The sequence below is a fragment of the Halyomorpha halys genome, unplaced genomic scaffold (genome assembly GCF_000696795.3).
Source record: "Halyomorpha halys isolate HHAL.00 unplaced genomic scaffold, Hhal_1.1 Scaffold64.1, whole genome shotgun sequence".
Taxonomy (NCBI): Eukaryota; Metazoa; Arthropoda; class Insecta; order Hemiptera; family Pentatomidae; genus Halyomorpha; species Halyomorpha halys.
The window spans coordinates 1,271,534-1,296,286 of NW_027116348.1; the positions used below are offsets into that span (position 1 = coordinate 1,271,534).

At 31.8% G+C, this 24,753-nt stretch overlaps 1 protein-coding gene and 1 pseudogene across 2 annotated transcripts in view; both read left to right on the forward strand.

The window, feature by feature from the left end:
• LOC106692638 (glutamate receptor ionotropic, NMDA 3A) overlaps window positions 1-24,753 on the forward strand; it is a 553,673-nt gene that overhangs the window by 245,347 nt on the left and 283,573 nt on the right. For both annotated transcript variants that reach the window (XM_067053147.1, XM_067053148.1), the window contains exons 6-7: window positions 913-1,122; window positions 9,200-9,385. In XM_067053147.1, the coding sequence (XP_066909248.1) occupies window positions 913-1,122; window positions 9,200-9,385 (396 nt within the window). The remainder of the gene's footprint in view (window positions 1-912; window positions 1,123-9,199; window positions 9,386-24,753) is intronic.
• Window positions 19,756-21,538, forward strand: LOC106692639 (cytosol aminopeptidase pseudogene; annotated as a pseudogene).

Consider the following 24,753-nt stretch of genomic DNA (forward strand, 5'->3'; position numbering starts at 1 on the left):
TATATCCGGATGTCGCCTATTATAATAAATCTCTTTTTTTTCTTAATTTTGTTTAATTGTGCATTTTTTTCTTCTGTGATATCAAATATACCTCATCTTATTTTGTTTCAATACCCAAGATTTCACATTTAATATTCGAAAAGCAAGCTACAAAGATCTAGTGCGATGCGCGCATCACAATTTTCACCACCAACTCGTAATTTCCTACTGCAAAAGTTTGCCGGAATTATAAAAATATGGCATTTCATTAAAATTTACATTCTGCGTTGTTATGAAAATCAATATTCAAAATATTAAAACTGATTTTATGAAGAAATTTTGTCAACAGAAACCTCATATATACATTAAGTTAAATTAAAAACTATTTAATAACCATAGTGGTATTTTGGTATAGTCCTTTATCGGCGAAGCGTACTTGTCCGTCGGTTGTATATTCAAACTGTTTGAATACATATGTTATTTATGCCCTTTTTCCCATTCTCCATTACCATATATGACTTTATATGTTAAATATTATATTTTTCTAGAACCTTCCTCTTTCCAAAGGTATTTAATACGATTAGATTACTTATTTTCGGAAATGTGTGAGAAAAAAACTTTCCTGTTTTTTCTGAAGTTAATTGTCAACTCCTCTTTCAGATTATATAGTATTTGTCTATTTTTTATTGATGCTATAAATGTGAGATAGTTAACAATTTTTTTCAAACGAATAAAATTAAATGTACTTCAGTAAAACTCATTAGAATATTCGGAATTTAAATTTAATTTTCTTTTGCAATTATTTATTATTTCAAAGTGTTGTAATTTTCTTAAATTGCGTCCATAGTGTTTTTGACACTGAGATGCCCTATGCCTACAGTTTGTTTGTCTTGTTTTTCTAAATCAATAAATAAATGTATTTTTTTTTTCTAGCGTCCTCTCCCGAGTCTCCCACACCAAGCGTGGGGTGATCGCAGTGGTTGGGGACCGCGGAGTTGTGCGGGCGTTGCTGTCAGAGGCCAGCCGCCTCGGAATGACGGACGGCCAGTACGTGTGGCTTTGGTTGGACACAGCGGGCTCTGCCAAGCTCGACACCAGTCAAGTCCGAAGGCCCAGGTCTCCGGCCCTTCGCTACACTGACAGGTATTCATAATGACTTCTTATAGGTATAAGGCAAATTAAGTTCCTCTTTGAAGAAGATGGTGTTTCAGTAGATTTATTTTTTTTTAATAATTTATTTATTGATATTTACAACTGTATACACATATACACATCAAGTAAATTTGCTGTAAGTGATATTATGACATGATAAAAACATGTGGAGAATCTACCCATTAATAGAACTCTAAAAACATTTCTAAAGGAGAAGATCTCGAGGCCATCTTCTTTTCAGACGCCTAAGAGGATTATTAGGTAGTGAAGGAGAAGCCAGGTTAGAAACGAGTTGGTTTGGGTGGTTGGGAAGTTTATTATAGAAGGAAGATTTAATTTAAAATCCAGATTTTATTAACTGTAATTATTAAAAAACAAAATTATTTTAATGGTCTAGAGTGGCTGCTGACTCTAGTGGTGACTGACAAGCACCAAAAAAGTCCTTGTGGTCCAAGTGTTTAAGTTAGATACGATGCGTTGACTAAAAAAAATTTAGGTAAAAAATTTAGGTAATTCTATATTACAGGATTGTAAAGAATACAAAATTTCCTTAAAAAATAATTTGAATTTGTTCTTGTTAGGACGATTTAAAGGGACTTAAGACGCAGATATACGTTCGTACGAACGCTTACTAATGATGGACGGATCATGTGGTCGTATGCCAAGTACGCGTAATCCATCTTTCCGGACTTTCTATCCAACATTGGGGAAAACGTTTGATATAACAGTAATATTGTGCCACAACGACTAATATAAATCAACGTTTTATTTTTCGTAAAATCGTGAATTATTACAATATTTATAAAAATGTTATCAGCCCTCTACTGGACAACACATCCGCTACTTTCAGAAAATCTTTTTTTTTTTACAAGATTGATTAGAAATTAATTAAGTTGAAGTATGTTACAAAATTTACTGTATTACTCCTTTCCAGTTTTTGTCGCAACTAAGGTGTAGAACCGGTTCCTAAAATCCCTTGGTTCTTATCTGGTACACTCTGTATAGAATACTGATATACATGTCATGCATATTCTTCATATGTATACCCCTAGATCCTACATTAATTGCGGATTTATAAAATGCCTGTCCTTGAAGATGTTTAGCCTCGGTTTCTCCCGGCTTTATATTTTTATGCAAATGAGACCTTTCACTTGAGCCCTTGTGTAATCCCACTCCCATCTAGGTGACTCTGTAATATTCATAAGGAATTGTTATTAGCATTATTTTGAAATGTAAATATGTTTTATGTTTTATTTTTTCCCCTAAAGTATGTGATATTCCAAATTAAAAATGGTTTGAAAGAAAAATACCTTCAAGGTGTAATTTAAATATTATCTTGTCTATAATATGACCAAATAAATTCATCTAAACAGGATAGAAAATAATGATTCCAGTAAGGATTGAATTTCTCCTGTTGATTTTTGTCTAACCCTTCCAGAAAGAGACTAAACCAGCTACATCTCAAATTAAATCAGAAGTCTGATTTTCATATTTCTAGTTTTTACTCAAGTTTTATATTTATTTATTATTTTATTAAAAAAATTAAATCTTATACAGATTGTAATTGATTATCCATCAAGTTCATCAGCTATTTCAAGATAAATTGGGGTTTGAAGTTTTTTCTAGAATTAATTTGCATTTCTGTAGGAACAAAAATCTCAAGTATTTTATACTAAGTAGAATAGGCGATGAAAATGTCCACCTTAATTCATTATGAAATTAATTTATGTGTGGTAAATATTCTGATGCTGTGTTAAGGAATTTGTATTCTACTGATTGTACACTACCAGCCAGACATTCAACGGTAGAGTTTTATACTCAGGAATTTTTAAAATGAAATATAGTTTTGAAATACATGAATCATTATTATTCAAACTATTTATGGTATTCTACTAAAATTTTAAAATTGGAAAACAAAAAAGTCAACTTAAAAATAAAAAAAGCGCTTCTGTAGTGTTAAATGAGATACTTTTTTTTTTTTTTTTAATTTATAATAATACTAACTAAAAATCTTTGAATTTTAACTTTATGAACCATCCTTAGAAAAATTCAAACACTGATTAAGTACCTGCGGTTTATGTAGATGTTGAACAGGACTTCGAAAATGTTTAGCACCAAGGACATATCTGTAGGTTTAATATGACAGAAAAAGGTGTTAATAATCGCGATAAATAATCGTTATAAACCATTTTGTAGTGCATTTAAGGTGTTTTAATTTACAAGCCCTAGTGAAGCTGTTTACGTTAAATATTTACCGAAATACATTTTATTCATACACAATTTTTTTTTTCAAAAAAGTTGTTTATCAATTATTTTAAAATTTATTTGTCTTTAGGGATAGTCCCAATACAAATAGAGTTTTGGCCACTACTTCACACAGGTGCAAATTATTTATAAATGTATTTTTATCTCCTCAGCGCACCCAATACATATTTTCACTTGATTTTGACATTATGCAACATACATTGGAAATGAATCTCATCTTGATATCCCAGAAACTATTCGGCTGTTATGGCTCTATATGACCCATTAAATACACCATAAAGTAGCCAATAATTTAAGAGCAGCAGTTTTCTTGGTTCTCGGGAAAATGAATTCACAAAATGTTTACTCCTTGTTATTTTGAAAAGTAAGTGGGTGTTTGAAAAATTGTACCACGGAAATTATTGAATATAAAAAAAAACTCTATTGAAGATCGTTAAATGCGTTGTAAAGGGGTTAATATTTATATTTTGACTGCTTTTAATAATTTATAAGTTATTACAATAAACCTGAAAATATACAAGGACCATTTTAAGGCATCTGCCATTTCAGGCTTACGCGACCATGGGTGCAGCAAATTTTAAAGTCGTAAAATGTTCGGATACTTACATTGTAAATTTTAAATTTTTATTTTCAATGTTATTAAATAGCACATCTTTCTCTTTATATTAATAGAAAAATTTGAATCTAAATTATTTCGTTGGGTCTTTTGGTATTAAAAATTAACTGTTCTGATTAAGACATACACAAAACGTTATTAAATTTAATCTTTATTAGAGTTTAAATAATTTCTAGGGACATTAATTTAACGAGAACCATCTTTTAACTTATACTGGAAGATCGATGATTGACCGTGTGTAATGATAAAATGAAGATGTTAGCCTGCAGTCTGAAACAATTTGTTTAAACAGTTTTTCTTCCACAGAAAAAAGCAGTCTGGAAGGTGTGTTTTCTGTCTTGTTGATAATCTTCCATTATTCTGTTAAATAATAATAAATGTATTAAACATATTTAAGTGTTTTTATTTTTATTGGTCCCGATGAAGCTCTGCAACGAGGGGTGAAACTTTAGCTCATATTAAATAGTTTTACAACTATTCTAGTTTTTGATTTCTTTGACCACACCCAAAGTTATATTATAATTTTCCAAAAATATTACTTTTCAATTTTAGATGGTTTTAATTAAATTATAATTAGTTCAGTAATCGCATAATATTAATAAGAAAATCATCCACGTAAAGAGCGTTGACCACGGCATTAAATGAGATAAATTAGCATAATAAATTCACTGCATCCAATTATAGAACCATGTTATCCAAGTGCTCCCAGAGGCCAAACACTAGGTATATACTACTTTATTGTTCCGTTAATCTTAATTATTTAATTAAAAAGATTGTAAAAGTTGAGCCATTGAAGGGTCTGTGGCAATATGTTTTGCTGCTTATCCGTTGGACTGGATTTCCATAAAATAAAAAATATCATTCGTTTTTGTAATGCGTGGCTCTATGATTTTGTTCATAGATATTGTACCAGGTAGGGAGGATCTTCACTCGGTGAAATAAAGATTTAGAACTGGCTAAGAAATACGCAGGAAAATTTACAAGAAATGCTTTTCAGTGTTAAGTGTCGACTGATACACTGGATGTCTCAGTGTGAAGTGTTCCAACTGATTATGTGAAGTAAGGATCTCGAAATAAGAAAAAAAAAATTCCATGAAGGGATATCCATTAATACTTTAGAGGTGATATTCACGTCTAAAGATTTTCATTGTTATGAATTTTTGTGGTCATAATGAATAAATAAATTAATATGTGTTTCAACTACTATATTACTGAAATTCAAACATTGAGAATCGCTAGAAATATTGTTCGTAATGATGAGAAGATAGTTGACCGTGGATTCCATGAGAAGAAGATGGTTGGAGTTGCGGTCTTATTTAAGTTATTTGGGTTATTTTCTGACCGCATTCCCTAAATATTGTTCAATGTGAATAAATGTCACTGGATATTTGTCATTGACTTTTCCAGAACCTGGTAAATATAATTCAAGTTTTAGTATTGTGGCGTATAAGATGGGCGTGTAAGTTTGTAGGGATTAGTAATGAGCAGCTCCCTAAAATGTTAATAAACACTGAACCGAAGGGTAAACGTTCGAGGGTTAGACCGAAACGTAGGTGGGAGGATTGCGTTAAAACTGATTTAGTAGAATTGGGTTTGGAAGGGCATCACTGGTAGGATGTATGCAGAGACCACTGGTAGTATCGGCATCAAAACTTCGGGTTCGTTAAGCCTTTATTATTATTATGTTTTCCAGATCTGATACTATTATTTTTATTTGTGATGACGTTAAAAAAAAATGTCTGCCCGGTAAATGATCTTAATTCTTTACGAAGAAAGATAATTAAAACTTAGGAAACAATCATATACATATATAATTTCCTCCCATGTTTACTACCTCATTAGAATTAAAATCCTAACAATCGTTAAAAAGTGACCCCCATGCTACAATACTTTCTTTAGTAATTCAAATTCTTTATCCAATTCAAAAACCAATAAAATGTATTTTTATATTACTGCTATCAAAAGAAAACAAAGGAGTGATGTGGAAGCCAAAGTAGAGTCGGAAAATTCTTCACAAGGTTTAAAAGCTATAATAAAAAACAAAAAATCATAGTACTTAACGATCATTACCAGTGACGTAGTGAGAGGGCTGCGCTGGGATCTCGAAGAGCCTTGCTTTACCATCACGGGTGAGGAATAGAGTGGGCTCGAGGATCCTTAGGTTGAGATTGTAAATACTGTGTATAATTTATTTTACTTAGTTTGATTATATTCGTTTCATTTTTATATGCATATAAAGATTTTATTTATTTTTATATTTATAGTTGTTATTATTATTTTATTTTATTATTTTTTCCTTTTGTATGAAAGTTAACCATTATTAATTATCACTGATACACATTCCCCAAATTTGTGGCATATTGAAAAGTTTGCAATATAAAAAAAAGTACTTAACTGTACTTTGCTAGTGATGAAACATTTGTCGAATTAGTAGGTATTTACAAATTAGTTGAAATTTTTAATAATGAATAAGATTGTAACACAGAATAAATAACTACCAAAGCAATTCTTCATAAATGTTATCTTGCCATTCTGTTAAATTTAATTCTATCTCGGGCTTATTATTCCCAGATTATATGCCCTGTCAGGCATTTGTCTGCTTCATGATTCTGCCTTCTTCTTTATCCTCTTTTTTCTTTCACTTCCACTTCACAAATTGACTTGTGTAATCTTTCATATGGCGTTTGTTGTATATGTTCAAACTAGGTTAACCCTTTTACTCATAAGGATGTGAAGATATACCAGTACCAATTCATTTATTACCCATCCATGTTCAACGTTACTTGGTTGCACACTTTAACGTTATTTTCTTTGCAATCCCCAAAAAACGTACTTGTATTCTGTAGCATTACTTATTAAAAATTCAAAATTAAAAATTGACGTATTTCAAGATAAGATATTAACTGCTTCCTTAAATCATAATTCAACCACGATTCTTTCAGAAATTTTCAGATATTCAACTTTGGCATTAGATTTATGGTAACTTGGTTAATATATTCCTCTTTTATTTGAATGACGAGATCATATAGCTTATATCCAACCCATTGATACATAAATAAGATTTTTCTAAGCATTTAGTATTTAACATACATGACATTTTCTTGATCAATATTGTGCTTTCTCCTTTAATATTAAGAGACAAACTGCTTAGTCCAACAAAATTATTCATAAATCGCTATTACTGAATTTATAATGCGTTAAATATTAATTAGAACATTTTTTTTTTGTAAAAATGAAATAATTTGAATCCAAGTCTCAAAACACTCATTTTTTTTTTTTTTATAAATTTTTAAAGTTTCGATATAGTGTTAAGTTAATCTGTAATCCAAATCTTTATAATTTAATGACAACGTGATAAAATAGGTTAATTTGACTAAAATTAATGACCTGGGCAGCTTGCCAAAAGTTCTTAAATTATTGATTGTGAGATATAAATATATATTTAAGATTAATACTCTCTAGATCAATAGGAACTGCTATCACTACCAATATATTACCAATAAAAATAAAATTTTTTAGAGAAAACAACTTACCTCGTCACGTACAAGAATTATTAACAGAAAATGCCGGGTAAGAGCACAGCTGACTAACAGACTAAAAACAGAAATTAGAAAACACAGAATACAAAATTTGCACTACTTAACAGAAAACTTAAATACCACTGACAAATCATCATGGACAACTACTAAAATAAAAATTCTTCAACCATCCACTTCTCAGTGAAAATAAGACTTGAACACGATCAGATGAAGAAAAAACTCAAATTTTCGGCGAATACCTCTTCAAAACTTTTAACCTCCATCCTGATATCCTTAATCCAATTCATCTTGAGCATGTTGAAGCAGAGATTACAATTCCACTCCGTTACAATTCTTACCGTCCTATTTTATTACAGTCCATCATTGACAATGAAAATCTTTTATTAAAACGCCTCTATTCAATCCTTGACTCATATCATGTTATTACTAACCCACCAGTTTAGATTTAGAATACCCATTCTACGTTACAACAGTGTCATCGAGTGGTTGATGTCATATATTACACAATGGAGCGCGGAATGTACTGCACGGGAGTCTTCCTCGATGTTGAACAAAATGTTTATCGATCTGGCAGACAGGTCTGCTCTATAACCTTCGTCAATTCCTACCCACAACATATTTCCTTTTAATCTGCTCCTATCTCTCTGCTAGAACCTTTAAAGTAAATCATAACCTGCCTATTCATCCTTATTTTCTCAGTACGCCGATGTTCCTCAAGGTAGTATCTGAGGTCCCATTCTTTATACGGTTTGTACAGCTAAAATCCCAACAGTCTACAGTCCTAACAACATACGCTGATGACGCATGGATACTGTCTCTAAACAACGACCCTACTAATGGATCACAAATACTACAGACACACATAACATCCATTGAAGAATGGTGTCAAAACTGGAGAATAAAAATAAATCCTGACAAATCCCACCAGATCACTTATATTCTCCGTCGTAAACATCTACCCTCCTGTCCTACAGTATCCTTTCTAAGTATTCCATAACGCCTGTTGAACAGATTCGATACTTAGGACTCCATCTTGACAAGAGACTTACTTGGAATCCACCTACAAGACTGAAACGACAAGAAACTGCTCGTAGATTCCGATTGCTATAACACCTACTTTACAAATGATCTAAACTTCCCACTCACTACAAAAAAAATAGTATACACTACGATAATCCGACCAATTTGGACATACGGAATTCAGCTCTGGGGCTCTACCAGACCATCAAATCCCTCCCGCATTCAATCCATACAATCCTAAATCTTACGTAAAATCCTTGATGCTACTTATTACGTTACAGATAAACTCATCCTCCAAGGTGTCTGAAAACAAAATGGCCACGGGACCTTCTAATTTAAATTAATGCTTGAAGTACCACCAATGGGTTGGTCCTTCCTAAGATTTTAAAGTGTATATGAAACATACAACATATTTACTTATTGTATTTATTATTTGTATAGTTGTATATCACATTAAATAAATAAATAAAAATATATTTAACATTATCCTTGATCGGATGGCCGATTAACGTTAGATTTTTCAAGAAATGAGGAATTATTTGGATACAAATTATTATATTTAAACAATAAATCCCAGTCTCAAGAATGTGTAAAGATTATTTATAATTTTTTGTTTATATTTCCCCAGACTTCCTATTGGGCTACTTCGACTACGCGCCGCTGTTCCTCCACCAGACCGGCACCTCGTGCGGGCCACCGTCCGGCTGCTCCTGGAGGCCTTGAGGAGAGCGCTTTTGAAGGCTCCTATAGAAGCCCCACCTGTCACCTGCTGGCAGCCATCTACCCCTACTAACTTTAGCATCCATCTTACAAGGTATTTCATTTTATATTTAATATTAAAAACTACTGTAGAAAATGAATTATTTATTCTTAAGCTGTGTTTTTACGTAGATATTGGAAATGAATTAGGGGGTAAGATTAAGGAAGCGTCTCGGGTCACTTTCCTAGGCCTGCAAAATCCTAAAGACATCTAACTCAAAAATAAAATAATACTGAATATAAAATGTACATTGCACTGTCAATGTATCTATACCAATTAAATTTAAATACATTAGATTGCCAATAAAAATAGGAATCGATTAAATCCAGATCAAATTTACTCTTATTGATCAGTGAGGAAAATAAATTATAATTATTAATCACAGATTTATTTTAATTGATCTGTATTTTATATACTTAATTCAATATATCAAATATAAGAATACAACTTCTTCGTCTGTCCGATCAATGTTTACTATACCGATAGAAGCAGAGTTTATATTCCAAAACATTTTTCATATAAAATCATTTGAACAATCAAACAATATTTTTCAGAAGTTGTTATATTATATTTTATGAAAATCTCTTAACAAATGTATAAAATTCATATTAATTTAAAAAAAAAATTAACATTTTTCGAACTAACTAATTTTCGATTGATTACGTACTGAAATTTCAAAATTGTATTTTTTTTTTAAGAAAAAAAAATTGTTTGATAATGATTATACCAAAACCGAAAAACTAGAAAATAAATGATAAATATCGTTCATGGTTTTTCATCAGCAACGCTAAGCCGATTGTTTCATATATCACACTACGATGGACCTCAGATCCTGATATTAATATTTTATTGTCTGTTTAATAATTCCTAATAACGTTTTTATTTTATATTTCCTTCCTTACTGATATAATAAATAATGAATTTGAATAATAAACGAATGTCTAATAATTTACAGTGTTTTTGTTTGAATAATCAGGGTCCCTAGACTTCTCAAAATGTGAATAACAGGAAATGCGTGTCAACTAATGTTCATATTTTTTTTGGGGTTGGTTATTGAATTCTGAGATAACAGATATCTCATTTTAACAAATAAATATGCTTTTCTTCCATATCTCAAAATGTTTAAAATTCTGTCGGATTAAATGAAACAGTGATCGAGTTTAAACCAAAATTTTAATTGTATCAAAAAATACTCTGATAAAAATTAATTCTAATGAAAATTGATACATCATTTTTTAAAAATTAATTCTAATCCTTAAAACATAAAATAAGAATCATTAACAGGCTTTTATTTTTAATTTTTTGTCGTTTATTACGACAGAAAATTACAGAATAGGCCCATCATAAAATTTTATTTCTTTATAATGACATTAATATTTCGACAAAGATTTTTTAAAATTATCTTAAGGGTTTAAATATTTATTCGTTTATGTTCACAAAAGCTCTTGAGGAACTTATAAGGAATTTTCAGTTGAATAAATATTAAAAGCTCTAGTAAGCCAGTCTGGCACTGTAATGCCCTTTTCCTTTGTATTTGAGATAGGATTATTGCTATACAATAGTGATTGTATAGCATATCATTCTATGAATAGCCCCCAATAATAGAAGGAAATCACGAAGCCTAATAAAGTTACTACAATATATCTCCGTGCAATCAGATACCTTATCCCATTCTCAAGGGGTTTTATTTGAATAACTAATAACATTTCTGAAATGGATAGCAAATCCGAATATATTTTCCCTCACATATTACTTTATTTCATATCGCCATATAAGTTAGTTTCTGTATTATTCTGAAGAAATTTATTGCACATAATTCCGTTATGTTTATATGCATGTAATAAAGTATGAATTTCATTATAAGAAATATGAAATGAAAATTTTAGTTTAAAATATACATCAATTTACTAGGATAATAGTAACAGATCTACTAACTCATGTATTAGATTACGCCAAACAACATAGTTATATTTCAACGATTGATACTGTAGATTTTATTTTCAAACGAAAGATTCCTTATCCAAAAACGAAAGATTCATTGTCCATGAAATAGAGATTACAGTTGCAATTCAGTGTTGTGTAGTCTTCTAAATTCTTCCGTTAATTCATCCTTTCCAAATTATATATGGAAATATTTAATTTCTTATAATAATTATTAATTATTCTTATAATAATTAATTATTATTTGGAAATATTTAATTTCTTATTTATCCAAACAACACATATAAACTAGAAAAAAAAAAGAACATAACCAATTATTAGAATAATTAAAATTAAGTTTTAACCAAAAAGTTTTAATATATCGTCGTGGAGGTAGGTTCTTAAGAGGTTATGTCTGTCCGCCTTGTCCTTATGGAGGATGAGCCAACTTTGGTTGTAATCCGCCTGCCGTAGTTAAAACTGATTACGGAGATGGCCAGACTGCTGGCTTCTAAGACAGCGTAGTGAGAATAGACGCTGGAATCGGTGTATTTACACACAATATGACGTCTGTCGTCAAAATAATAACCACAGAGACTAGATTTATTTCTAACATCAATTTGGATATATGGAATTGAGCTCTGGGGTCCACCAAACCATCAAATTCTTCCCGCATCCAATCGTTACAATCCAAAATCCTATGTAAAATCCTTGATGCTCCTTATTACCTCACAAATAAACTCATTCACAAAGACCTTAACATCCCATTCGTTGTAGATTTGACCCAAAACAGATATGCGTCTTTTCATTCCAAACTCCTTAACCATCCTAACCCATTAATTCTTAATCTTTCATCCTTAACAATCCCTGATAATCCTTCGAGGCGTCTGAAAAGAAGATGGGCACGGGACCTTCTAATTTAAATTAATGTTTGAAGTACCACCAATGGGTGGTTCCTTCCCAAGATTTTCAAGTGTATATGTAGGATACTACATATTTTCCTATTGTATTATTTTGTAGTTGTAAATTACATTAAATAAATAATTTTAAATTTTTTTTTAACATAATAGCAACCCTGTGCTAGAGAATCGATTATTAGACCATATGTTGGCCGGAACAAAAGTTATTTAACTTTTTATTGCATGGTGTTATTAAAATATTCATAATACGTTTCCTAGAGCTCTCAGACTGTGTGAAAAAATCAACGTCTATACGAACTAATTCATTATTTTTATAATTCGTGGGGTATTGCTTCGCTTACTGATCTTACTACATGGATTAGTAAAACGTATAAAATACTAATAAAAGCTTGGCTCTACCATATACTCAAAGACACAAAGAATTTAAACCTTTTATTTAAAACTATCACTTAAATATACAGACAATGCCTTAGGTTATTGTAAAATAAATAATGTTGGTTGGTTCCTCTTTGTATATATGGATTAAATTAATAAGTAATTCAAAATTGAAAAACAAAAATAAAGGAAATTTAAATTTTAGAATAATATACACTATATATATATTCGGTGTTATAGAAATTTTAATATATCAAAAATAAAATAAGTTAAGACCACAAATAATAAAAAAATATTGACTTACTGACTAGAAACAAAAAATATAAGACAAGTGTGAGAAGGGAACGGATGGAATGGCCTCTACAGTAAATTGACGGACGCTTTATATAAAGCCTTACTGTGGAAACTAGGCAGCTACAAATCTTTTAACCTGATGCTTCAATCTAGACCGTCTCAGCTTTCCCCCTCTGGAATTACTTGTTTCCAGTCATCAATAGTATCAACAAGTCATAGACTGTTTTATAAATGAAAAACAAATAAAATGAATTCCTTTCAATTTAATTTGAATAATTTATCTCTAACGATTCCGTTGACTAAACGGAGGATTTAAAACATAATGAAGACAGCCTTATTTCATTTTAAGACGCCCCTTATTAAAAAAGAAATAAATAATAAAAAAAAAAAAATATTCCTAAATTAGAAAATTCTTATATTTATTAATATTATCATATTTGTATTATATGATACTCTTATATTATTTTTCATTTTTATTTCTTCTTTTCTTTTATTTTTATATAATTTTCTTAATGTAAAATTTTGTATCTTATTATCCCACAATGTCAAAATATTTTTAGGTGTTGTATCTTTTTACCCCTGATGAAGCCCTATAAAATGGGGCGAAACGTCAGAAGATAAATAGTTTTGTTTCTCTTTTGGCCGCAACCCTGACCATCTTCTTCATTATTCGAAATTATGTCAATTGTATATATATATAAAAATTAGGGTAAGCATTATATTATAAATAAAGCATTACATAAAATTCTTGTATTAAAATCATTATATCAAATTTAAATTTGAGACGTAATTAAAGGCGTTATGCTATGATTTGTATCCTTCGGAAACAGGTTGACTACCCTTTGCCTTACTAGGTAATCCTCGCTCATTGAATTTTCATGAAATCACCATATCTTGATTACGTCCTTCTCAACTTGAAGAAAAATTTACAGGTAGAGGTTACATTAAAAATATTAACACCACCGAACTCCCGAAAGTTAGATGCATCAGGGTAGATGTTGTAAATCTAATGGCATCTAACTTTTGATAATTTGTCGTCAAAAACTTATAAAGATAATTTACCATATAATCCAATTAATTAATAAGAGAAAAAGAGGTGTGTTACAAACTCTTGTACAAAAATAAAAATCTATTAAGTTTTTTCTTTACTCAACTATGGGACAAAGGGATTTAAAATTATATAAAAAAATACCTGTAAAGCCCGATCTGAAAATACGAGATATTTGATTACCATAATAGACAAAAAATAATTTGATTTAAGATGTATTCATTTATAAGTTTTTGCAATAAATGCAGTTGGGAAAATTGTGGAATATATATTCTAAAAAGAAAAGATGAATTTCTGTTTTACTTTTATTAACTGTTTTTTAGGACTAAATCTCGAAAAACGACTGACAACTGGGAGTTGATAATAACCCATTAATTGTATCCCAAACTCTCCAATCCTATATCACAGCCCTCGAAGAATGGTGTCGTAATTGGAGGATTAAGATAAATTCCAACAAATCCCATCAAATAACCTTTACCCTTCGTCATAAACCTACCGACTACCCTACAGTTTCATTTAATAATGTTACTTTTACCCCCTGTTGAACAGATCCGCTACCTAGGGCTAGATTTGGACAAACGATTAACCTGGAATCCTCATACAAGACTGAAAAGACAGGAAAGTGCTCTTCGATTTCGACTATTACATTTACTAGAAAAACGGTCTAAATTGCCAATCCATTACACAAGACTGATCTACATGACGATAATAAGGGCCAATCTGGACATACGGAGTTGAGCTTTGGGGCTCCACTAAACCATCAAATTCCTCCCGAATCCAATCCTTACAGTCCAAAATCCTTAATGTTCTTTACTTTGCCACAAATCATCCATCATGACCTTAATGTCCCATATGTTGCCGATTTGGCCAAAACCAGATACCCTTCCTTCCATTTAAAAATCCCCAACCACCCAAAACCACTTGTTTCTAACCTGGCTTCTCCTTCATTACCTAATAATCCTCCTAGACGTCTGAAAAGAAGATGACCTCGAGATCTTCTCCTCTAGAAATGTTATTGGAGTTCTATCAATGGGTAGATACTCCAAATGTTTGTATCATGTCACTATGTCACCTACAGCAAATTTACTTGTTGTATATATGTTATACATTTGTAAATAACAATCAATAAATGGTTAAAAAAAACTTTTATTAACTGAATAAAACGTTCTTACTGTAATGGAGGGTTACTTGGCTATTTTAGGTAGAAATCAATAAACACTATAGTATATAAAATGTTTTCATAATACTTTTTGTAAGAAAGTAACTGATTATTTCTATAAAAAATAATACATAATAACATTTGAAATATAATATAGTTTTATTAAAAAATTTCGTTTGGTGCATCACCTAGCTTTCACTTTAACCTACTTACGCCTCCAAGTTGTTTGCTATTTAGTTGTGATTTTCTTTAAATATAAAAAATATAAAGACGAAGGAGGGTAATATTATGAACAAAAAATAGAATTTTTCTATTGATATAAAAATTTTGATTTCAGGAATAACGAAAATAAACTTTGTTCCTATCGAGAATAGAACATTTTAACGAATGATAACGAAAGGCCATTCCAGTCCGAATCTTATTTTCTTTGTTCTCCTTCAGTTATTTATAAAATCCTTAATTATTTATATATTGTTTATTATTCCCAACAATGAGTAATGAATATATTTTCAAATATATACAAAATTAAAGGTACTTGAAAGGAATAAGTTTTGAAAATTCTGCTTTCACGCCCGGTAAGACTACTTCAACGACCTATTTGGTACTAAAGACAACTTGATTTCTCATTTCATTGTTTCATTTTTTTAAAAATCTTTCCCCTCCTTTTGTGAAGGGAGGAAGGAAAACCGAAAAATCGATTCTACAAAGTGGCACATTCGGTCGAATGATTTTAGCAAAAAATGTTTGTCACCAATTTCATAAGACTTTACGTTATGGGTTAGACTAACCACACACACACACGCACGCACGGTCGCACGCACGCACGCACATACACACAAAAACACACACACACACACACACCATTTTGCGATATTTGAACTCTGGACACCTCAAAACGACGTGCATTCTCATCGAAAATTCGAATTAGAAATTTGGCACAATCATAATACTTTTCCTTACTATATATTCCCTTATAATACATTAATAAGTTACAGTAAAATAATCCATGATCTATGAAATGGTGACTTTCTCTTCGAATGATTTTGGATATACAAAGCGGAACATTCTATGTTGTCAATTTAATAAGCCGGCTCTTTATAAAATCTAAAAAAAAAACGTGGCGAGTAGCAAACCATAGTTGTATTTTTAAATGGCAATTTTCGTTCCGTAAAAAAAAAAAATAAATAAAAAGGAGCCGTCAAGTTATAAAATATATTTAGAACGCACCAAAAAATCTTCAGATTATCAGAAGAATCTACTTAATAAATATTAAAATTGATTAGAGCTGCGTCAGTTGAACACTTTGATTTTGTAAATTGAAAAATATTTGAAGGAGCGTTCATATGAATTACGATTAATGTCTGTTAAATTAAATGATTTTGGAAAATCAATATACAAAGCGGAACACTCTATGTTGTTAATTTAACAGACACTAATCGTTAAAAGAAAATTATCTATTCGAATGATTTTGGAAAATCGATATACAAAGCGGAACATTCTATGTTGTTAATTTAACAGACACTACTCGTAATTCAGCTGAACGCTGTTTCAAATATTTTTCAATTTACAAAATCAAAGTGTTCTACTGGCGCAGCCCTAACCAGTTTTAATATTTATTAAGTCGATTCTTCTGATAATCTGAAGATTTTTTGGTGCGTTTTAAATAGATTTTTATATATGCATCGCTCGATTTACTTGAATAGTGGCACATCTGGACATTTTTTTTTAATATTTAGAATAGGACGTATACTAAGGATTGTACGGTAAACAGCGGTTAATTTGTTTACTCTGAAGTCTCATAGACTTACCTTATGCAATTAGAGTTGTTAGAAATTAATTCTAGTCTTACGGAACAATCTATGAATTGTACATGATTTAAAATAAATATTTTGATTATATGTGCCCCTATTCAAACAAAGCGATATATGGAATAATCAGGCGCCCTGCTGAAAGGGCTCACTCCGAAACATTGGAGCTATAACAACTCATAACTTAAATAAATAGCTTTCAACGGAAGTTTTTCGCTAAAAAATAATTTCCGTTACCCTATGATTGTAATATTAAAAACCATTGCAGAATATGAGAATTTATTCATAAATTTTCCTGAACGATGAAAATACTGGAAAAACATTCTTTGCAAAGTACTCGCTGTAAGCTTGATAAATTACTTTCTCCTTCTACTGATCTCACTCCGTAACGGAGGGTAATGTGCTCAATCAGGGAGGGCTATAGGCGGATAGACATCATTTATCTACTTTTTCGACGTGTTTTTCTTCCGATATGCATGAGATATCATTGCCTTAATACTAATTTATCTTCTGAATCTTTATATATTTTTTTAATATCTTTTTTTTCCAAATAATAACCGGTGAAAACAAGAGTATTGTTTTACAGAATCCTCAATAAGAATTAACATCATTAATTAATTTCTTGATTTATTTTTATTATAACGTCGGATATAGTTAGGGGTGTCTTTTGTGCGAGACTATAAGTTTCAAGCATGATGAAAGTGTAACTAATACGATTCTTTAAAAAAATAAAAAAATTAAAATCTGTTCCGCTGCAACCCATGAAGGGGGTCAGGGGTTCATTACTTTGTTAAGAAGTACTGTTACTAGACCAACGGTGGTGCAAGGAGATGATTTAGTCAGAATCACCCTCGGCCGCCAGATTTTAACCCAGTTAATGAGGCTGAGAGGACTTCAGGATGGCTCCAGAACCCACATGGTCCTGCTTCAGAGTTAGTAGCAATAAGAATTCTTGTTATGGCAGTGTAGGAATTTCGCTTATACGTTAATGAAGCAATGATGTACATGGGAACTAGAGATATAATCCTACATAACCTGAAAAACGAACACTTAATTATGATTTTGAAAGTTAAAATTGTCACTTATCTAGAGAGAATACTGATTCATTTTATTAGTAGAGTTGCAGCAATAAAACTATGCTAAATACTACCAACTATATTTAATTTTTTTTTGTTTCTTTCAGAGAAGCGCGATATTTTGTAATCAAAATGTCGTCCAAATGATATCCTGAAAAAGGGAGTAAAGCGGGTGGGACATGTTTAAAGTTCGGTATAAATTAAAATACCAAAGGAGTTCCTTGTGCATAGATGGTACAATGAAGTGATTCTTCTTGTAAACTGGTATGTCGACTTTTTACATATCTGTAGTGGTCCCACGAAATGGAAACTTGCCCCCCTCCCACAATGGTTAAAATAGGTTGATTACTTCAAGATAACTCCCAGTATGTCAGAAGGGGTCATAAAACTCACTTGGCCATAAACAGCTCCCACGCCTTGTTTTACTCCTCTGAGCGCTCAGTAGTTTCCGAGAGTTTCGTTCATGATTCAGTCTAAGAAATATTATGCTCCCGTTTAAATTAACAGGATGTTATTATGTCCATTATTTTACCGAGTCCATGCACCACAGCTCGATAAGTCTCCGGTAGATTCGTCCATCCTCCTAACAAATATTATTTCCAATATTTATTACTGAATGTTTTATAGTTCAAAATGTCATGAGAGATTTATCCTTTGCCCGTACCGTTCTTGTTCACATTGCCTCCAATAATAATTATCAAAGTTATTTACGAAGTAATCTTGTATTTTCTTCTAACAATCATTTAAAATTAGTTCGTATTCTGTCGCGAAAGTAATGATTTATATAAATAAATCAATATTGAGTAAGATGTTCTCAATCAAGTGATTAGACATACGATTGAATATTTTTATATTGTTTGTCAGTATGTTTAATTAATAATAACTGTTTAGTTGTTAACATTAAAATAGCAATACACTAATGTGTCTGTTCAATCAAATAAAAATATTAAAAATAAATATCTGTAGTCATATGGCAAACTGTAGAAGTAATTTTTACTACTCTTTATGATTTTGCATTTAAAATAAAAAATGTTCGCACACAATTCTGTAAATTTGACTTACCTGTTAAAATTTTTTTTATTTTTATTATAAAATAAAAAAAAAACTCTTAGCAATCTTAAAAAAATTTAGCAACCTTAATACCAACGTAGGAGACTCCATAATATGAAAAAAATATTTTTATTTTTTGGGTGGAGGGAGAGTGACATGATATTTTCAATCTGAGTAGAGATCTGATCAATTTTTTTTTATAATTCTAAAGTTCTATTATTGATCGATAAATTGTAAATAATCATAACTTAACAGTCTGTTTAAAGTATATATAAAAAAAAATAAATAAACTCCAAAAACACATGATTCCTTTTCGAATTTTCCCTCCACCAAAGAGAAATGTCTTTTTCAATCTCTTTGTTGTTGTTTTTGATAGTGGCACATCTGACGAAAAATTTTTTTTGAATTAGATGCATTCAACCAATTTTACAATTGTCTGGTATTACTTTATCTACTTATCACTAAGCAAAATAAAAATAACTTCTTTGTCAAATGGGCAAAATCAAATATCAAAGCAATGCAGTCCTGTGATTTCGCATTAGATTACGTTATTAATATGTTTTTGGCAAATGACAGGGAGGAGGGAGTAGTTTTTATACAACCATAAGTTGTTTTATTGATTGCTCCCAAAAGACAATTTAGATCATTCCTTCAGGAAAATTGTAGTAATATGGTATAAATCCCGTATTAAAATACTGAATTTATTCTTTTGAATATAGATAATAATAAAATTGTGGTTACCTTATGATTTTTTTTTAATGAAAATTTACATATGTTTAAAATTATCTACATAATTGATTAGAGTTAACCTATTTCATTAATGCTATAATCATAACAATTTCAAAATTTTTATTCGATCAAATTTCAAGGCATGGCGATCAGTTTTAGACACTACAGATTGGTCAAACAACAATGTATCTCTCAGGTAAGGCACATTGGTTGCGGCGGTGAAACCGGTGATTTGACCGGTCTTGTATTAGGAGTTTATAACGAAGATGCAGATCAACACGGCCAGGAGAGAACCTTTACCAAAACATTCACTGAATTCGATCAAAAGCTAGATGGAAAATTAGGAGAATTACTGAGACTATCGGGTCCTGTACCAAAGAGAGGTGAGACGAGGATATTTTACGGTCTTGATCCTAAATTTAACGCAGTAGTGGTGGTTGGTATGGGTGATGAGTGTCAAGGATTCAACGAAAGAGAACAGATGGACGAGTGGAAAGAGGGCATAAGAATGGGGGCTGGCTCTGGTGTAAGGGCTCTCCAGAAGTTACATTCAAGGAATGTATTTGTTGAAAGTTTCGGTCATGCTGAGTCGGCAGCAGAAGGAGCAGCGTTAGGGGTTTGGCTCTTCCAAGAACTGAAGAACAGCTCAAAACATAAGTTCATTCCAAGACTCGAACTCTTTGAAGACTGTGACTTTACTGGGTGGCAAATTGGTCTACAGAAAGCTGCGGCTCAGAATTTGACTAGGCAGTTGTGTGAAACACCAGCTAACCTATTGACGCCAATATCATTCGCTCAGTCAGCAGTTGAAATATTGAGTAAAGCTGGAGTGAACGTGGAAGTGAAGGTTAGGAATTGGTCTAAAATTATGCAGATGGAAGCTTTTCTTGCCGCTGCTAGAGGCTCTTGTGAACCTCCTATATTTTTAGAAACAAGTTATTACGGATGTGAACCTGATGTTGCGCCCATTATTTTAGTTGGTAAAGGTGTGACATTCGACAGTGGAGGCCTATGTTTAAAGGACTGTGGGGACATGAAGCATATGAGAGGTGACATGGCAGGTGCAGCTGTAGTGGTAGGAGTTTGCCGAGCTGTATCAGCACTACAACTTCCTATAAATATTAGAGGATTGCTTCCATTATACGAAAATCTACCTGGAACTTGTGCTATGAAGCCAGGAGACATAATACGAGCAAAGAATGGGAAATCAATTTTAGTTGAAAACACTGATTTCGATGGTAGGATATCGCTTACAGATGCACTGTCATATTCAGTCCAGTTCAATCCGAAATTTGTTGTTGATATAGGCACACTTTGCCCAGAAATGCAAGAATTAATGGGAGCTGCAGCTTGTGGAGCATTTTCTAACAACGATGAACTTTATGAAATGATGAGAATTGCCAGCATCCACACAGGTGATAGGGTGTGGCGAATGCCTTTATGGAAACATTACAAGGAGAAGGTAACACTTCATCCGACAGCAGATGTGACGGATGAATACCGATCCTCTGGTGCTCCTTGTACCTGTGCAGCCTTTTTGAGAGAGTTTGTACCTCCTGTAGATTGGATCCACCTGGAAACCTACGGTGTAAACTTATCTGATGGTTACACCTGGTCATATCTAAGGAAAGGTATGTCAGGACGTCCGACGAGAACTGTTGTCGAGTTCTTAGCCCAGCTAGCCTGCAAACATGATAGTGACGAGCATGAGCAAGCAAAATCTGCCGAGAAAGCTCATTAATTAATTTTCATTTATTTGTGAACGTCATGTCTTGTGTAGGTGTTGTCCTTCCTTTGTTTTGTTTAATAAATTTTGATGTTCATCTTATGTTGCTTATTTGTTAAAAGCCTTAAAAGCATTCTTTTAAAAGATTTTTATTTAATTTTGTAAGAATAATTTCTAAATATTACCATAACTATTTTTTTCATTTATCTGTGAATAAAATATAGAATAAGGAAATGTAATGCGATCCTGAACAATATTGAATTCGAGCTTTTGACGGAAATTCTTACATAGTCCGTGCATGTGTGTGTGCGAGACTGCGTGCGTGCGGGCTACCTCTGCTCGTATTTCCTTCTCTTCTTCTGTTGCTGGATGGTCAGCTGTCGGGGCTGATTGTACTCGTTTTTGTTATCCTGGAAGCGGGAACAGGAGAAAAGCAAATGGTCCACTTTCTTTTACTGCAGGGTACACAGGACACTACGGTATATATAGTTCAGTTTAAATCTACCATGTTTTTTAATATAATAATTAATACGCTCTGAAACTAAATGTCCCGATAGCAATTGGGTGAAGTTGAAGTCAAAATCTCCGAATTTCCTGTCCACTGTTGGAGGTAGAGATTCAGCCTGTGGATCAACCTTCCGTTAGACGATCCAGTCCAGCATATTTGTCACTTGTCGATTGTCTCCTTCCATTCCTGAGTTCAGGATATAGGTTCTTCTCTGTTATATTTTCGGCGATCATCCCTATCGGTGTTATCCTAGCCACTATGCAGGTCGCATGGAACGGTACCAAACGCTCAGATTACCTGTGTGGCACTCCAAGGATGGTCGGACTCCGTCAGTCTCTTTTAAGCCATAGTACTGAATGAATATTACCATAAAGTGGCCATGTTGAGCAGAATGGATGGGATCACACCCGATGTCAATACTTCTCATAAGCTTTAATGTTTATTTGAAATTATTATTAATCGTGAAAAACTGATAAATATAAAATATTGAAAGGATTTGATAATGAGTGTAAAATGATAATAGGAAACATATTTTTCCGGGTCAAAAAAAAGTTTCAGAAATAATAGCTGGACTATAGACGTATCAAATGCCGTTTGAAAGCCAAATATAATATTTAGTATAAAAGGTTGTGGAGAATGACGAACAACACAGTAATAAAAGATCGCATGTCCATTATTTCTGTTCTATCTGTTAAGTCATGTCGACATTGTTATTAAATGATTACTTTTTTTATTCACTCTATATTTTACCCTTTAACAAAAAAGGATTATTCCATCCCTAAATAACTTTATGATTTTGAATATTGATTCAATAAAAAGTTAGCATTGAATGAACGGCTAAGACCACAATGTAAATTTGTTTACTATTATGTTTTTAAATTTTTCATGTAGTTGGAAAACAAAAATGATAAAACTTTGGCACAAGAAATATTATTAATTCTGTTAAAATTTGAGGTACCCAGTTTGTCAACTCAAAGGTTCATTTGGTAAATCGTTACGGGAAAATATACTGACATCGTCATCGAAATCTAATTCCTCTGTACTTCTGATCAGTTTGGAGAATATATTCACACTAAATAATATAAATTATATGTTCTGAAAAAAGCGAGTATTAATCAAAGTTCAAAGTAGGGTAAGTGAAAGTCGTGTGAAAATTATGATAAAACTATAGCCGAGCTGTAAAAAAATCATATATATATATATATATCATATATATATTTCATGAGTCAGAATTGGTTTGCTATAGGCAATTTATTTGGCTAGTTTCATATTTTGAGATAAATCTGTATCAAGCTGAGTTAGTTTGTAAATTAAAGTTCAAATTCAAATTTCTTGTGTATAATTCTTCCTGTAGGTAAGTAATACAGCAATCAGGAATTGAAAGTAATTAAAAGGTAAATACCTATGGTTGACTGTAAAAACCTCATTACTACTTGTATGAAGTACCCCTTCAACCTAAGACCAGGCGTTACTTCACTTCTGAATGGCAGGTTGGATTTTGTTAGAGGACTGTTTTGAAATTAATTGCAATAAAAATAAGGCACAAAGTAACAGAAAGAGAATTTATTTACAATTTATAGGTTGGTAGAACAAGAGGGAAATATTAAATGTTAAATACTAAATCAATGGTAACCACAAGGCACGAAGGTTGGCCGAACAGGAATTCTATGGTTAAAGTGTGTTAATTTATTTTGATTATGGATCTATGAAAATAGTAGATATGTATATTGATGATGATGATTGAAGGTGATGGTGTGAATCATATATAGAAGGAAGGTGACTTACTCATGTTTCCTTGTTCTTCTCCTCCACATCCCACTATTTCTCCTCTCCCCGGCTGTCGGAGCGCACTTAAGAAATTTCTCTACTCACTCATGGTTTTCCACCGTATTAGAATGAAGAAAAGGAACTGCTTTCCCGAGAAAAGTTGGCTCTTTCGTTTTCCCTTGGGCCACAGCTCGCTAGCGATTGTCTTTTACTATCTCGGCTACATTAGGCGCTGGCGATACTAATTAGCCATGTACTTACATTGTGGGTGGCCCACATTGTTTCGAATCTTCCATTTAAGCGGAACACTACTAGATCATCTCATCAAAATAACGAGGTTTGTATTGCCTAACATCGTTATTTCACTTTATTATATCTTTTAAACAACCAAAAGCTACCGCAGTCAGACCTAGCGTGTATCTGAGAAACAAAGTAATTGTGACAAATGTATCTGATCTAGTTTTTCTTTGTATGCAGGCTTATATTAAACAGGAACGCCATATTTTTTAAATAATTATTTTTATCTGGTAAGGAATCAGAATTACACAATTTGAGTGTAAAACCATAGATGCATGATAGTATCGATTACTGCGTGGTAACTCCGAAGAAAAGGAAGATACCTTTCACTTGTTAGGAACCTGTTGCAAGTATAGTGAAATAAAAAAAAATATAAATAACGCCGATATAAAATATTGGCAGCGAACCTGCTATCCAGTACAATTATTCAGTTTATTTAAAGGCTCTAATAGAATGACTCTTAGCAGCTATGTGCGACAGGCTACACTGGAAAGAGCTCAGTTGGTTAAAATGTGAGGAATCAATGTTATAACACAGTTTGATATTATTGTTTCGTTTCTTTAAACTTATTATTATTGTTCTCAATCACTGACTTGTTGATTTTTTTCTTAAGCGTTAGTTATATCTCTTTTAAATTTTATTTATGCGTTGTAATTCAATAGTCACACAGGATTCTACGGAAGGATATTTTTTCTTTTGTCTATGTATTCTTAATTGTTTGATTTAATCTTAGTTGTTACTTTTA